Here is a 17,457-nt window from a genome sequence, read left to right as displayed (position 1 = left end):
AGGAAAGTTTCATAGTAATTCCATGTAACTCAGCTTCAGATCAACTGCCTTACTGTGCCTTAGCTACTACAGCTACTACAGCTTGGGAATACAAGAATTTCATTGAAGTGTTTTTTAGATTGTATTCCTAGCTTCTTGTCAGTGAAAAATCATCTTGCATATAAGGATTGAGTGAATACTGCTAAGTGATATGACAGGTGCCTTAAAATACTGCCCAAAGTTAGAATATGTCAGTAGAAATAGGAGGAAAAAAACCCACAGAATTTTCTGTTCGAGCTACTGTATGTGTCTGTTTCATCCTGCTGGAAGACACAGTGGGTGGGATGTGTGGTGTGGTTCTTCCTCGTGTGTGGGCGTTGTGCTGGAAATTCTCATTCAGAAACCATTATTCCTGCAGGTGTTTTAGTGAGGGCCAAGTATGTGTTAGCGGCTTTGGAGATGAGTTGTCCCTGAGGATTTTCCTTTGGCTTCTGTGCAAATGCAAAATATTTCTCATAGCTAAGGCCATTGTCTATCATGGAGTTGGAGTTTTTAGAAGCCAGACTAATTATCAATTCATTCACAGAAAAAAAGTCTGATGTTTTCATCATGGATGTTACAATGCTGAGCATAACAGAAAAAATGTAGCCAGGCTGTTTGCCAAGTCCTGTAGCTCTGTTCTATAACTGTTTTCCAAAGGCTGTGATACAAATGTCTTCAACTCTTGCACAGTTGCCACAATTTTCATCAGATTGAACTGCTGTGGACAACTAACAAGGGAATATATTTGAATGAGACTCCAATTAAATACTCTTATTTTGACATATTTGCTTTGTTAATAACTACTGCTAAATATTTCTTTTATTTTTTTCTGGGTCAGAATGAAAATAAAGACACAGTCCAGAAAAGCTAAACAAAGCTGGTTCAGCAACCCACTCTGTGGAATATTGTGCAGATGGATATCTGTTTCAAAGAGGAGCCACAATTATTTCTTGCATAAATATTTAGATAGTTGTATGTACTGAGAAACAAAGACTATCCTAGATGTAAAATTGGGCGGGATGTCCTTCTAGAATATCACATTCTGCATGGTTTAGGATTTGTATGTATCATAGCAGTTATAAAACAGTACACAGTTTCTTCCATTAGAAACATTAATCTTGAACTTTACCCTTTCTGCTGGCACCTAATTTCCTGATGCTTTATGGGAAAAACATCTCAAATTACTTGTGGGTTTCCTTTTAGCCTCTGTCCAGATATTATCTGTCTACCTCTGCATCTCTGAATCACTCTTTTTAGGGCACTGTAATTCTGTCAGAATGGTCTTTGTGAGCAAAATTGCATTCAGTGTCTAGGATGAATGATGAGTACAAATATCAAGAAACAAATGTATGCTGCAGTTTTTATGTGACTTTTTCTAATTTTTTTTTAATTACAGAGCAAAGAGATTTCATTTCAGCTTCATGAAGACTTAATGAAAGTGCTTAATGAGCTTTACACAGTAAGTACAATTACTTACTTAGCTTATCTTATAAAAATGCCATATCAAACTACTTTTGTAAGCTTTAAGTGGCCTTTTATCGAGTAAGTTAACCCCCAGTGGAGATGTTTATTTTTGTCTTTTACACAAGTCTAAACTATATTTTTGGGAAGACTACTCACTTGTTTAGAATACCTATGCTAACGCTTTCAGGATTACTCTTTACTTTCAACCCTTTTTTCTACCCAGACTCTGCTAAACCAGTTTCAGTTTTGTTGATTATTAATGAGACATTTCTACTCAGAGGTTACCAGAACAAAGCTTCTTTTCTGCCTTGTTTTTGTCCATGCTGCCATCTGCTTGGTTTGACTCGTGCACTACAGTCAGTAAAAAATCATAGGTGTTTGCAGATCCAGTGCTGTGCTGTCTAAATGTTACTTATGTGGCCTCCCCCATCCTTGACTGGGATAAGTAAATAATGAAAAGAAAAACGAGGGGTTTATAGGCATTCCGTACTATTTAGAGAGGTCAAGAAAAAAACACTGTAAGCGTTCTGGCAAGCTGCTGCTAACCCACAGGAAAATCTGAGAGAACTTAGGTCTGGACCTGTTTTCTTGTTTGAAACCAATCTACACAATGTGTTACTGCAAAATGATGTTTTGTCTACCTAATAACTATTTCCCCATTTATTTTTTGAGGGGACATGTTCTGAGAAAGAAAAAAAGCAAGAGGTACCTTTTTTTTTAAACATAGCTTTAGAATGAAGAGGAACTAATGATATCCACCTCTTATTAAAGCATGTTGATTCCTGCTGTTTGAGGAAGTTGTGCATCCAGATTCTCTTTTGGAAGAGCTTGAAACATGTTCCTCAGTACCCTGCGTAACAATCTCTAGACTGCTCCCTTTTCCATCCTCAAGATTTGGAGGACTATAAAAAGAACTCACAATATTTATATCAAGGAACAATTTGTGACCTTAAGGAAGTTTAGGAACTCCACAGGCAGAGCTCAAACATTACTTTTGTGCATCTTGACAGTTTTTCTTTTGACCTAGGGAAAATTGTGCACCTGTCAGTAGATGGGTTGAAGAACATTTGAACTCAAGAGCAACTTAGGCAGCAAAAAGGAGATCCAAAGAAAATTGGTCTTGTCCTACTGCCTTGAGTTCTTTTGAGTTGTAGTTACGGACACAGATTCCTAAAGCCTACCTAAACCACCACTTTTTTTTTTTCTGAGGGATTTTCTTTGGGGCTTTTTTGTCTGAAACCACCACTGATTTTGTAGGGTGCAATACTACAAAACTCTGTTGGCTCAGGCCTGTGGTCAGTAAAGTATGCTGGGATCAGCTTCTGCAAAGTAGCGATAGCCGCAGACAAATTCACACAGCTGCTGGGGATCAGCAACTGTAGGAGCCATTGCACAAGTGGGTCTACAGCAGTGAATAGGCCCTGAAGATACAATCTTGTTTCAGTTAAACAGTTGCCTGATGAGACTTGGGATTAGTGTCTGTGCTCCCTGGGTAGGGAAACAGTGAGGCATGTGCTGAAATACTTTTCTGAATCGCTAGTGAAAATCTTCAGGACTGGACTTCAATATTTTCATTCTTTTTCTTCACACTAGTGCTACATCTTCCCGCTGATGGTTACAGATTTGTTCAGGTATTAACTTCCACATTATGGCTTCCAGTGAATGCTAATTCCTTCCTCAAAATTTAAGATGTTTTAAAACGGGAGTATTTTTGATGTTAATAAAAATTCCGAACTTGTGCACAATTTGAGTCAGGCTACTGTTGCAAGATGGTTTCTTGGGATGGAATTTACTTCACCTGATTTTCAGACACCTGCAGTATAGATACAAATATCTTAGCTTGCTATCTGGGTTCTAGTTATAGTCATTGGAGATCTAATATGGGGAGATAAGACCCCTTTAGTCAGATGCAAGAATCTGTTTCAGATTAAATGATCTATATTGTTAACTCCATTGTCCGACTTTTCATAGATTGCAAAGGACTTGGTCAGCTGTGCATGTCCCCATTTAGCTAGACACAGCCCACATAGTAAAGTGACAATATGGTACAGAGTAGCATCTGTTTCACCACTTGCGTGTTTAGAATGTTCATCAGCATATCTGTGTATTATATCTGCTCATGTACATAAAGATAGAACAATATCTAGACAGATGGAAACCCCATGCACAGGTTTTTAATTGTGTATGACATTAACTGTTTACAGGGCAAGATCATAGTGGCCTTACCAAAACTAGTATCTACACTTCTAATCTCCAGCAGGCACATTTTTCAGTCACTTACAAAACAGAGACATCATCTTCTTGTTAGCCTCATGATTTATAGAGGGGAAAAAAGTAAAAGAATTCAGTCTTACTATTGTGAGATAAATCTTTGTGTTCAAAAAAAAAAAAAAAGCAAATTAATTTCAAGCCTGCAAGTAATATACTAATAGTGAAATCTCTCCCTACTACTTGGTTCTGTTTTTTCGAAAGGAACGGTGCCTTCGGGAAGTATAACTTAAAATGTGAAGCCTTATTGGAATTTAAGTACCTCTAAAGCCTTTGAGTGAGGGGCAAGTAGCAGAGCTTTTAATGTGTATGAAGAGGGTTTTTTAATCTACTTATTTCTTATCATCATTCCTTATCTTACAAGAAAGGTCTGTAAATTATGGCCTTTTCGCAGAGTTAAAAACCACATGGTTGTGCACAAAAGTGTGTTAATGAGAGAATAGAATGAAAATTACTAAGAGCTGAAGTAGTAGGAGGTGCTTGTTCTGAGGCACAGGTATGTGGTCAGTGTAAAGAAATTGCACATTTTATTTGTTACTTCTTGAATTTCTCAGTTAAAGATTGTGCCCATTAGGCACACATATTCAGAGGTTATATGCCTGGATTTCTCTAATGCTATGGGACGAAGGGCTGAATTAAATGCTTGTTTCAAACCCAAGTGATGAAAAGCTCTACCTCCCGCCTCTACCATGCCTCCCATCTCTAGCATGCCAGTCAGATCTGAGGCCTCAACAAACCTACTTGCAGACTTCTTAAGCATCAGATATCTCAAAACCAGTTTATCTAGAATGATCTGGAATAAATGAGATGTTTAAAGGAATTGCCACTGATTTAGTCCAAATATTTTTAATGGATAAGTTCAAATGTAAGCTACCAAGTATCAGTAGTAACTGACTTTTCTTCTGTGAAAATGTTTTATTAAGTGTCCTAATCTTCTGTATTATAGCAAGTGCCAGAAAAAAACAGGTGGCTTTGGGACCCATCTCTGAATATCTAGCATTGCACTTTTGCTTCAGAAAATCCTTTTTAACCTGTTCATAGGACCAGATCTAAAACGTGCTATAGTTAGGGAGTTATGTCCATTGATTTTGACAGGGTTTAAATCAAAGTAGTCAATAAGCAGTGCTGTAGACTTTGCGAAGAAGAAACTGCTTGAAGAGAACAAGAAATCGCTGAGAAGTTTAAGAGACATGCCAACTTCCACTAAGAGTGCATTATGAAGATTTTCAATTAAAAAGACTTTCTGCTCAAAGATATTTTTTCACTTGTGAGAGTATGACCCTCTGCCTTTTGAGAAAGGGACTAGAAATTTTGGCTATTTATTTAATGTAGAAAGACTCACAGCTGCAATGAAGTGTCAAAAAAATCAGTAACTTTGCAGTATTAAATACCTATTGTACTTTAAAAATGCACACTAATAAGAGACCTTTCTCCTTGCTTACACTTTATATAATTAGTTTCTTTTCCCATTTTTGCTACTAGGAGTTATCATGGAAATTGGAGATTTGTACCATAGGTCTTCATTTACTCCACGGAGTAGCTTAGCTTTTGTTGACTTTGACCTGTGACATCCTCATTAAAACTACACATCATGTACATGATTGTTGAAAAAATAAGAACAGAAGCAGGTGAACCACAACTTCAGAAGATGTTCTTAGAACCTATGAGCAAAGCAGGCTTATTTTGCTGGAATAATCAGAATTGTGTAAGGGAAACCACAGTTTTTCATTTTCCATCTCTTTTATGTAAAGGTTTTCTTAAATGTTACATTACATATTTGTATGTTTTCTAAATGTTTTATGACTAGTGAAAATGGATTTTAAGACTCTGTATTTTCAATTCTCAATATTTTATGCACTGATTTTAAAATTATAACTGAAAACATCATGCTAAAAACAACTGAATAGCTAAGCTTTATTCTGTATCTTCACAAGTTCAGTAAACTATGAGTGGCAAGTACTTTTTAATTATGCATGGCTTCTCCCTGGCTGAACCAGCCAGTCAGTATTTTCAGATCTGCAACATTCCCAATTCCCAGCAGCTGCACTCCCATCTTACTCCTCTCCCTACTATGCTTTCAGCCAGTGTAGGCTAGTAATTAGTCCCATGTTTCACATAAGGATATAAGCTATTGAAACTGCAGTGAGGTGTATTTTTGAGTGAGGGTAAATGGGGAAAGAGGAGCCCAGTTAGTTGTGTGGAGTCACAGATCGGAGTTTTTCCTGGCAATTACAGCGAGAAAAGATGGTCAAACTGAAAGCTATAGGAAGTTTGGGTTGGTGTTTTCTGTGAACTGACTGACTTAGAAATCTTCTTACATGTTGACTTAAAGAGGCAATGGATTATTGATTTTACAATAGATCATCTTTGCAACAGAGAAAACTCCCCAGTCAAACTCTTCTTTTATTTCTCTGGAAAGCTAGAACACCTTGCATTGTCAGATCAGGTACTGGAATATAGCAATATCATCTGAGTGATTGGAAATGGTAGGAAACAGAAGGTAGGCAGACTCTTTTCTTGTATTGGAGGGGGGTCTCCACTGGATTTATTTAGGGGTTAGGACATATTCATAAATGTCCTCTAAAAGAGTCAGGGAGGTCGCAAGTTTGCTAAAAATACGGAGCTGTTCCGGTAATAAGGCTGAGGGAAAATGGCGGAGAAAAGTGATGCACATCATAAAAATACATCTTCATGTCTCCCACTTGGCTTTCCAAATTAATCCTACTGGCATCACACTTTTCACAAGCAACACAAATGTAAAAGTCTCAGAAAAATGAAAAAGTAGGGACAGTCCAAAGCAAATTTAATATTAAATAGGACAGGGTTGCTGTGCCACTTACATTTTCCACTGCTTTATCTTACTTTTTAAAAATCTTGGCTGTTTAATTTCTCAAAGTAGTTGCTACCAGATTTTCCTTTTTGTTTCCTAAAGTAACACAGAATCTGGATTCTCTGTAGAAAAGTAAAGTTTAGTTTACTGTAGCACATCAGAGAAGGTGAAATCAGTAATTTTCTCTTGGTAGTAATATATCAGTGACAGTTCCTAAAACTACATCAGAATTTGGCTTGGAAGGGAACAGGATGCTGACAGCAGCTGACACTGAGCCTACTTAACTGCTAGAGGCCACTGATGTGGTAAAATTGGCATAAGATTTTACTTATTTCTTGTGTAGAGTACTGAGTAACCCAATTTAGTGAAACCCTTGTGACTCCACCTTCTGATAAGAACTAACAGCTTAGCAGAGACAATTCTGAAACAATTCAAACATGATAATTGCACCAGGCATGAGCTACTGTTCTGGGAATGCGTGTTTCCTGAGAAACACTATTAAAAAGCTCCTAATTTTGCAGTTGTATTATAAAAGTAAAGCACATGGAAACACATGGTAATTCCAGTATTTTTTAACTTCATAGCATTCAGTCTTACGTTGGGTTAAGAAGTTCTCTAGGAAAGAAGTACGCATGTAGAAAAAGAAAACCAGTGCCTTGCTATGGGCACATTCCTCTCTTGAAGTTCACAGAAGTACAGCGCTAATTACTGACTTTTTGATGGATTTGTCCAGATAACAATCATTGGTTTAAATAAAATAATTACCTAAGGTTGTACTCTGATGTGCCCTTCCCTGTGATGAGTGCTATCCTCTGCCCTAAGCCTGCTTGCTGAGCTCTCCCGAATGATGCTGATACTTTGGCACGCAAAACGCGATGTTTATACCACTGAGTGAACAGTCTGTCACCTACAGGTGTGAGAGTACATAGTTAGGGCAGCATAATCTTTTTCATCTGCTTGTAGTCTGGCACAGTCATCTGACAGAAATCTGTGTTTTACATCACTGGATCTGCAGAATAAACCTGCAAAATTATTAGGATATAAACCTTGAAGTTTAATTTTAGAAAGGTACTAGTAAGCATTTAACAATGCTTGTTCGCTACAGCAGAGAAGTGCAGCATATGTCATGATGACAGTTCAACATCTGCAAAATTACAACCTCGCTCTCTCTTTTCAGTGCATACTTGATGGCTGATCAATAAGCACTTTGGGGACTAATTAAAGTCAGTTCAGTGATGGATACTCTCACAGGATACTCTATCAGTTCAACAGTTTGGTGGACATTTGAGGAGCATTATTGCTTATTTCATCAGGTTATTTGTGGTTTGAATAACAGATCTATGGATCTCTTGGATACTCACAGATACTCATATAATAAGTCTATTTACAAGAATTAGGCAAGCCTGTTACTGTGTTTAACAATATCTAACAGTCTTAAAAACTCCAAGGTGAAAAGATGGTATGGTGTTTAGGGAAAGAATCATATATGCAACTTATGCAAAGTCTAAGCTAATTTGTTGAGGAAGTATGCCCTGAAATACTTGGAAGCCAACTCCTTAGCTTGTTCCCATTTATTTTTCCATACATGTCTCTCTGATGCTTTCTCAAGTAAAGTTTTGCTGCTGAAATATCAGCTCTTAAAAAATCAACATTGACAAATCATGAAAAAGCTTTCCCCAGAGGCCTGCAAAATAATGATGTCACTAGTGCATGAGATAAGCAGTGCTATCAATATAACAAACTGGACAGGAGTCAAATGCAAGGGCTGATCGCTGCTCTGTAGAGAGTCTAAGCCAGTGTGTCTCAGGTAGGACAGACTAACTGCTGTCCAGCCTGAGTATTGCTAAAGAGAGGGCTGCTTTTTCAATTTTAGTTATCTAGGGAATCATTTGTACCAATAACTCGTGTAGAGTTTGTTGTGGGAGTATGGATTTCAAGTAGACATGAGTTCCATGTAGTTTTCCCACAAAACTTGCCATTCAATCAGTGTAGGGTGAGACACCTGGATTTGGTATCTTGTGCTGTAAGCAAGCAGTGAGAGGAAGAAATACTCTTCAGTGAAGTTACTGGAGTCAGCGTGGAGACATTGGTGAGAACAGGTAGTGATACACTTGTACTCCTTCAAGGAATACATCCTCCAACAAGGAAGCAGGCTGAAATGTCAGAGCCACTGCAGAAGGACATTTATGCCTAGTCCACTAGGAACTTAGAGAAATTGTTTAAAAATCTTCAATGCTTTCTGCTTGTTTCACCACTTAGGTGCTTTGAGATGCAGTTAGAAAACTCTGAGATATTATTGTTCCATCTGCGGGCAGAGTATAAAAGAAAATAACTTTTCTAGATGGTAAGATATGTGAGTTAGCCTTGTCCCACGAACTAGAAAGTCTCTAGAGCTGACACAGGACAAAAGATAAAAAATAAAAGCAAATACCTATGGCCTTATATAAAGAAACACTTAAAAATTTAATAGAAATGCCAGAAGAGAAGGGCACAACCTTGCTTTTAATTTCCTCTCCCCATCATTTTTAATCAGAGCCATATCACTTTCTGTGCTTCTCTGTTTTATTCTGTAAACCATTTCTTTAAGAAGTGCATTTCTTCTCTTTGCAGTAACTCTTGTTTCCATGTGGCCATATGAGTTAGATTCCCTGGGCATTGATTATTGACAACTTTAGGAGCAAGTGGCTTTGGAACAGTGCAGGATATAGGAGACTGAATGTGCTATTTGGTTAAGCTGGGAACCTTGCAGACCTTGGCTCTGTAGGCTTGCCTTCTCTTCCTAGCCCAGCTTTGTCTGTCTTTGGGTTTTTGCGTCATCCATGCAGACTGTGAGCTGCTGGGGCAGCAGCTGTTCCCAGTGGGTGTAGGCAGTGTTCAGGCAGGGAGCTCTGCACTCTGGTCAGACCTTGGAGCACAACTGTGCTATAAAGGAGCACCAGCAATAGCATTAAGTTGTGCTCCTGGCAGTTTGGGTTTTTTCACCACAGAGCTGTAAACATACGTTTCTAAAAATAAAATCAGGGCCACTTTTTAATGTCCGTCTCCAACCATTTTGCCTTACTACAGGAAGTTAGTAAAGAGTTGCCTGTTTCATTTTTAATACCAATGCTATTTCAGTTTTTATCAGCAGCATGGCTTCAGTATTAAGTTGTGGCATACACAGTTAGGTGTATAACATCCATGGGTTATGCAATATTGCAGCTCTCTAAAAGTGTGTTGTCTTTCTGTTGCACCAGACTTCAAATACACATCAGTTCAGCCACCCACTGACATGGTGCAGTTGGTTTGTGTCGATCCATGCTAAGACATGCTGCAGTGAATTTGCAATATCTAACTTTAGTGTTGCATGCTCCTTAGGCTGGCCTAACTACTTAGTCACAAAAAGTACGCCTCTCCCAAGGGAATATTTCAATGCAGCTTCCCAAACCAATCTGTCTCCTCCATGGGTCACGCAAACAGCCCTTTAGATTCCTCCCTGGCTGTGCTTCTTGGAGGAGATGTGAATGGTTTGCGTGGCCTCCACCCAAAGATAACATCTGCTGGCTGGAGCTCTGACACCCTGTGAAGAAGAGTGGCGGCCACCAGCTGCCTGAGGATGCCTTCCTGCTTTGTTCAGTGCTTGAAACTTAAGACAATAAGAAAAAAAAACAACAGCAAAAAAGAGCTGGGAAAGGTGGAAAGAAGCTTTCTTTACTGAAAGTGGACAGACAGCCCTCCCCAGCAGAGGTGGGGGCGTTGTGGTTGCTTGCTGCCCACTACACAACATTCAAGTTCAGGTTTTTCTTGCTTCAAGAAGGAAGGAGGACTGGGCTAAACAAGTCCATGTCCCTCTTGGTGGTCTGTGCAAGCATGTATTTGCATGCTGGCAGCCAAAGCTCTCTTGTCTGCAGAGCCAGCATGTGTGTAGAGGGAAGATAATGGTATTAACTGTAGGGCTGTGATGAAAACATCTTCACAAATTATTTATCAGGGAGCTCCTTCTTCAGCTTTCATCTGGTTTTATGTTGCACCTAATCTGCTGGCTCTGCAGTTGGCATCCACTTATTTCCAGGCCTTGGAGCTAGCTGTTCATGTGCCATCCAGCTAGCTGTGGGTGTGCTCCCAGACCGAAGCTTCCTGTTTCCTCTGCTTTATTCCCCTTTCCCCAGTGCTGAAGGGATCCTTCTGCTTTCAAGCATTCAGTGTCCACAGCCAAGCTGTTAACTTAGTCCTGAAGATAGTATTATATGAGATAGATATGGCACTGATATAGATTTAGGGCTTTTTGTTCATTATTTCAGATTTTCATTGAAAGACAAGAATTCTAAAGTTTAATAAGAATGATTTTTGGTCTTTCCTATCTGCAATGAAAGAAAAAATGCCTATTGGGATACTATTAAATAGATCAGAAAAGAAAAATGTAACCGGAAGTTCTCAATCTCTGTTGGCAAGGAAATTTACCTAAAGTTTATAAGACAACATCTTGCTTAAAGACCCTGTGATTTTTCTGTAGATACTTTTATATTTTCATTTTCTCTGACTTTCCTTTGACTCTTGTCTTTTGCAGGTCATGAAAACATACCACATGTATCATGCAGAGAGCATCAGTGCAGAAAGCAAACTGAAGGAGGCAGAGAAGCAAGAAGAAAAACAGATTGGGAGGTCAGGAGACCCTGTTTTTCATATTCGACTAGAGGAAAGGCACCAGAGACGGAGCTCTGTGAAAAAGATTGAAAAAATGAAGGAAAAAGTAAATAGTCCTTTTATTTAGCTTCATTTGAAGTAAATTCAGTGTGTTTCTGACATTCTTTAGCATGGTATGAGACAGAGAAGTCCAACTGGGAAATAAAATTAAATAAGGTGCACATAATAAACTATCAGTGGCTTATAGATAACTTGACATAATTGCAGTTCAAAGAGGGGAATACTTTATTCCCAGTGTAATTCTTACTATATGTTTTGTCACATTTGAAACAAAATACTAAGTTTTCACTTTGTATTGCATTTGTTACATGTGTAACAGGCTGGCAATTAAGATTCTTTCTTGTTAGTAGGAATGTGTGCTTGAATTGTTACCATTTTTTCTGCATACCAAAAATGAAGTAATTAAAATCCATTAATATGCAATATCTTTCCTAGCGTCAAGCAAAATATTCTGAAAACAAGCTGAAATCTATTAAGGCCCGTAATGAATACCTGCTCACCCTTGAAGCAACCAATGCTTCTGTTTTCAAGTATTATATTCATGACCTTTCAGATTTAATTGATGTAAGTATTGTCACATTTGGTTTTATGTTCATTCTGTTCAGAAATAATACTTTTTTCATTTTTTAAGGGAATACACTAGTCATATGGGTTGCCTATAGTACGCTTATTATTTATAATATTGTATGATATAATCAGTAGATTTTCCCTTTAACTTTTATGTTTCACAAAATAAAGTGCCAATAAGATGCTGAACTCATACCTTTAAAGTTAGAACATTGTGTTTTCTCCCCATATGTCAATAGAAAATATGACAGGAACACCGTGAAAAAATAAACATTTTCATTTTGTACTATTAAAGAATTTCTGGGCTATAAATATTTTTTTATTTATTAATAAGCTTCTTAAGTGCGCATCTAATGGTATTTAAGTCCAAAGCAGCCATTTCTTCCATGTTTTCAAAATTGTTTAGTTACATCCATTGAGTCACTGAATTGTATGTACAGTGGCTTCTTATTTCATGTAGTTTGAAGAACAGACACAGTCAGTCCTGTGATCTATACTGTCAACAATCTTGTTACTGATTTTCATTAAGTTATTCCTGTGAGAACATCCTAGAAGAATGATTTTATACACTGATGTTGACTTGTGCCAGCATTTGGTCTCCAGAACCTGTATTAGTGACATTTTTACATGATGCGGAGGGGGCATCCTGCACTGTATCATGTCCCACCCTCCTCATAGGCTGACTTCATATGTGATAGAAAAAATATGGAGACAAAAAACACAAGCTCAAGAATATTCATTCACTAGCAACGCGGGGTTAACCAGGTTAATGGGTACGGCCCTGTGGCCCATATGAAATCCTAGATATTTGAATACGCTTTCTACTGCAACAGTAACGTATGTTACTTACAATAGCAAACAACATTTACCTACACCTCTGGTTTCTAATATAGCATAAATTAATGCAGGATTTGGCAATGTTTCTCATTTCTACTGACTGGGGAAGAAAGCTTCATAGAGAAAGGGAAAAATGTTTTTTGTGAGATGAACAGACTAAAATAACTGCATGTGTGTGTTTTATTATATGTCACCTAAATACTGATAGTTTTCTTTGTCATTTCTGGGTTTTCTGTATTTTATAAAATCTTACCTGATTTTGTTAGAACTTTTTCCTTTTCCCTTTCAACTTTTTTCCTGCCTTTGCTTCATTTCTTTCTTGCTTTCCTATAAAAGATGGCAATGAATGATTTTTGTGTTTTCAGTGGGTTTTTGTGTCTCTATCTCAACATCTCTTTTATTCCTTTCCTAGTCGCTACTGCGTGTTTTATCTCTTCTGATTTCTTCTGCTTTATTCTTCTGTGTCTTCTGTGTCCTTGTCTAATCTGCATCCACTTGCACAACCTGCTCCACCCATCTAGCCTGCCCAGGCAATGAAAACATTTACCAAGATCCTGATGATCAGGGCAAAAAACTAAGGACAAGCAGTGTGCCTGCTAGGGTACCACCCAAGTGAGAAGTTGACCCTACCTAATGGATGATTTTCCTGCCAGTGCTTAAAGGATGATGCATTTTTGGCCTCCTTAAACTTTATGAGTTCTTCTTGTCTGCTGGAAGAAAGGAAAGGTCCCTTTGATTTTGTTCCCAGCACCCGCACCCCTTCAGAAGATGGAAAGATGCTCATTTTGTCATCTCTCCTGCCTTCCCTTTCAGAGCTCACATTTCTCAGTGAATGTCTTCTATGTGTCTTTCTACCTGGTCAAAACCGTATCAGGTTGGAAAACACATCTGATTCTTAACCATTTCATCGATGTCCATAGAGGTTGCTGTAGCAGTGAAAGCTGAGGGAAGGAACCATGGGCCTGGAGCTTTACAAAGAGTTGTGAGGGGAGAAGAAGTGAAGCTCTCTGCGCATACACATGCAAAGACAGCACTCTTTGAAGTTAGTGTATCTAAAGGTATTTACACAACCATGAAGACTGAAGCTTCCTAACTGTTAGTTTTTAATAAAAACAGACATTCTACAATATTTAGTAATGCAGGAAAATTATATCTAGTTTGCATGGCTTTTTCAAAGCCATCGACCAATGTACACAATAATTCTTTAGGCAAAATGGCTTTAGAAATTACTCTTTTAGAGTAAATTAGACAGAAAATCTAGCTGCCCTTTACATCACTGTTTTGTAAGAGTAGGCTGTAAACATGTGCAACCAGAATTTTCTTCAGAGCCAATTTAATCCAATTGTGAGCTTATTTAAATGAAGTGTCTTTCAGACATTTTTATTTAAGCAGAATATGCTGTGAAAGCATATATGCTGTTGGTATTTAGACAGCATGTTTGCCACTTGACAAAGGAAAGTTTTTGTAAATGCAAGAGTCTTGGCAAGATTTTGGAGTTATATCATTGGAATGTGAGACATGCTTCCCAGTGGCCATATGTTGCAACAGTCCAGACTATCTCATTCTGTAAATCTCTTAATGTCGTGGTACGATTTGGAGTTTTCAGAGCAGTGATGGCAATTTCATTCTTTGCCCTCTCTATTTTGTCCTCCTTTGCCTACCTGATTTTCCATGCTTCCCTGAACTCTCTTTGCCTGTACAGAAGGGGATTACCTCTCCTCTGTGTCGGCGTTCCAGTTAACATGGAAAGAATTTAGATCTCCCCGAGCTGTTGGTGTTGCCCATAAATGAAACTGAATGTTTTCCTATGTTACTGAAAAATACATCTAATAAAAATGGGATAAATATATGAAGGAATGCAGTACATTTTTTTTGTACCAAGACTGGGGAGGCTTGTGGAACTATTCTTTTTTACCAAAAAATACCACTTTTTCATTTGACTTCCACTCCATTTTCCATTTATGAGGCTGATGTGGAAAATCCTAAATTACAGTTCCTCATCTGAACTCAGTCTGAACTATTCAACTCCTTAATTTCATCAACAAAGCTCAGGGCTTCTGACTTAAAATGATGAAGTATTGCTCATCTTAACCTCTTGTGATAAAAGCAATATAAAAATATTGTTGGAGTCTTAACTGGATGATTTAGTGCATTTAGTGAGTTAAGGGGTGAAATCGGCATTTGTGAAGAAGTAGAGAGATAAACAGGATTTGATATGCACAGTGTTTCTGTCTTCTGCATGTTTTACTGAGGAATTTGAATTTTCTGTTGAGTATTTGTTCTCTAGATTGGTATCTAGTTCAAGTGGAGGACAGAATGAGTTGTTTCTTTCATTTGTATCTTGTGAAAAGCAGTAAAGATTACTTTTTAGCTAAATTAAATAAGCTTTACCTAGTATGTGGCTTTTTTTCTAAGACTTGGAGTTTCTGAGGCGCAACAGAGTACACACTGCTGCTAATCTGGTTGTTAGTACCAGCATCTGTCCATATGGCACATACTTTTATTCATTTACTTGAAGATTTCCATGTAATTGAGTTCGTTAAATTTATCTGGGTATAAGAGGAAGGTAGAGACATTTTTTCAGACTTACCATACACTTGTATGATCTGGAGATAGATGCTAGGAAATAGTGATCAAAACAATTTTACTGTAGTTCAGCTGCTGAAATAAATAAAATATTCATGTGTTGGTCTTTCTTGAAATGGAGTTTCTGAATCTCTAATTGCAGTCTGCATGCTTTGGATGGTGAAGAAGTTAGGGAACATTTAGCTATTGTGAACTTAATTTATTCTGTAAAGGTTCTATATTAATCATTCATAGAACCAAGTTTAAAACTAGGATAGAGTGTGTGCAGCTCACTATCTTTATTACATAAGTCCTCATAAATATGTTATGTACAGCCAGAGCCCTTTGATTTGAGTGTGGATGTCTGTGTAACAGGATGCTGAGAAAGTGACTTATTCAGAGGTTAAGGCTTTTTTTATGAGTTCTTGTCTCCGTTGGCATTAGAATTTTATTACTATTCCTGAAATGAATTGAAATTAAATGAAGAGCAGCTTGGTTTGGTTGAAGCTCTGTGCTAAGCACTGCAGTTTGTTTTGTTCAAGCCTAAATATACTCTGGGGTGCAATAAAGGCAGGAAATGCTCTTGAGACTGCTTCCGATTTAATTCTAAATAAGAATAAAATGCAAATTCCAAAATTAATTTTTCATACATATCCCGAATGTATCACTCATCTCCCTCCACTTCACCCAACCAAGGCTCTTTATGAATCCAGAAATGCAATCAAACTCATAGTCTATGACTTCATTCTCTTATTTTTCATCTTCATGTCATACTGCGCAACTGACATCTCGTATCTCTAGCCCATAGATAGACAGCAGATCTCGTTAGCCATCCTGGCTCTACCCTTGGTGTGCTGATTAGTGAACCTCTAAGACATATTTATTTTGGCTAACGGTGTGGTTGCTCACTTGAGCTTTACAAATCTACAGATTTTTCCTGAAAATCATGTAAATTTGCATGCATATCTGTGTGTGAGTATGCATACAAGTATATTTTTTTGCAGAAAGGTTGGTGATTAATTTTTCCAAGCATGGTCAGAGAGGATGGTGAGGGTGGCAGTTTAGTGGCAGTACCTTAAATTTTTAGCCTCAGTAATGTGCTGTTTCCATTATAGACAAGTCTCTTTCTAAACCGTCACTAGTACTAGCAGATTAAAACAGTATGTTTCGTTCTGCATAGCTCTGAGTTGATACTGTGACAGAGCCATTCCCCTGTTAAAATGATCTCCACCTTCAAACTTTGGAGAAAGTGGACTATAGTCTGGCAGAAGTAAGAGTTGTGATGTCTGTTTAGTTTTGCTTTTAAAAATAACTTTACTCATACAAATTCTATTTTTACAGAAGTCATTGAAGCAAAATTCCAAATTCATATGTTTTTAATTCCATTCAGAGAGCCACTGGTCACATAGCACTAGTTCAGGTTCTGCATTTAATTCTTGTTTGCTCTGCTGGCACTGGCATTGCAAGAAAATGCCTTAGTCTGGCAGGATGCTATGCTTCTCTTGAAGAATCCTTCTTATTGTCTGAGAGGCTGTATTTGTTACCCTGTTCAGCTATCATCACTTGCTAAAGATGATCGTGGAGATAGTGACTGAGTATCTTAAGAGTTAAACAATGAAGTTAAGTCACAGCATAAAGGCTGCAATATTATATTCCAGCTTGCAAAAAAGCTGCATCAGAAACCCACACAGCTCTAATTGTAAATCAATAAGCTTTCTAGTAATACTCAGATTAATCCACTAGAGCCAAAATTCAGGCTATGGTTTTGTAACACATGGATAGTTGGCAATGCTAAACCTGGCATTGCCCTCTATTTCTAATTTCCTTTCAGTTTAATCTTCCATGAGGTTTCTCTGAAAGTAATGCACATGAAATGAAACAGCTGTCCCAATTCACTTTCTTATCAGCACTTTTAGTCTGTCTTTTTCATCCATGATAGTGAATTAAATATGAGATCTGATTTGACATAGAACAAGAGAAAAACACCAAGGGACTTTTCCTTTTAGAAACCATATTTTTAGGCTGGAGGTCTTTGAAATTTGGATGCACTTTAGTATAAAAGTTGGGTGGCTGTTTTAGTAAATGTAACACAAATTTCCAGTGTATAAGTGCAAAAGAGAGAGGTTAACATGTGTGTTTGATTGAACATGACATCTTTTGTTCATTTTCAGCAACTGATTTTTGGAGATCCACTGCCCCGTCTGCAGTCACTACCTGGAGTA

General features: G+C 37.8%; 1 protein-coding gene across 2 annotated transcripts in view; it reads left to right on the top strand.

The window, feature by feature from the left end:
• SRGAP1 (SLIT-ROBO Rho GTPase activating protein 1) overlaps nucleotides 1–17,457 on the top strand; it is a 137,631-nt gene that overhangs the window by 76,248 nt on the left and 43,926 nt on the right. For both annotated transcript variants that reach the window (XM_027721196.2, XM_027721197.2), the window contains exons 4-6: nucleotides 1,418–1,480; nucleotides 11,130–11,312; nucleotides 11,702–11,830. In XM_027721196.2, the coding sequence (XP_027576997.1) occupies nucleotides 1,418–1,480; nucleotides 11,130–11,312; nucleotides 11,702–11,830 (375 nt within the window). The remainder of the gene's footprint in view (nucleotides 1–1,417; nucleotides 1,481–11,129; nucleotides 11,313–11,701; nucleotides 11,831–17,457) is intronic.

The sequence above is a fragment of the Pipra filicauda genome, unplaced genomic scaffold (genome assembly GCF_003945595.2).
Source record: "Pipra filicauda isolate LSUMZ 115617 unplaced genomic scaffold, ASM394559v2 scaffold247_size1415610_pilon, whole genome shotgun sequence".
NCBI classification, from domain to species: Eukaryota; Metazoa; Chordata; class Aves; order Passeriformes; family Pipridae; genus Pipra; species Pipra filicauda.
Note: the sequence above shows the minus strand (reverse complement) of the source record. Positions and strands in the feature narration are given on the sequence as shown.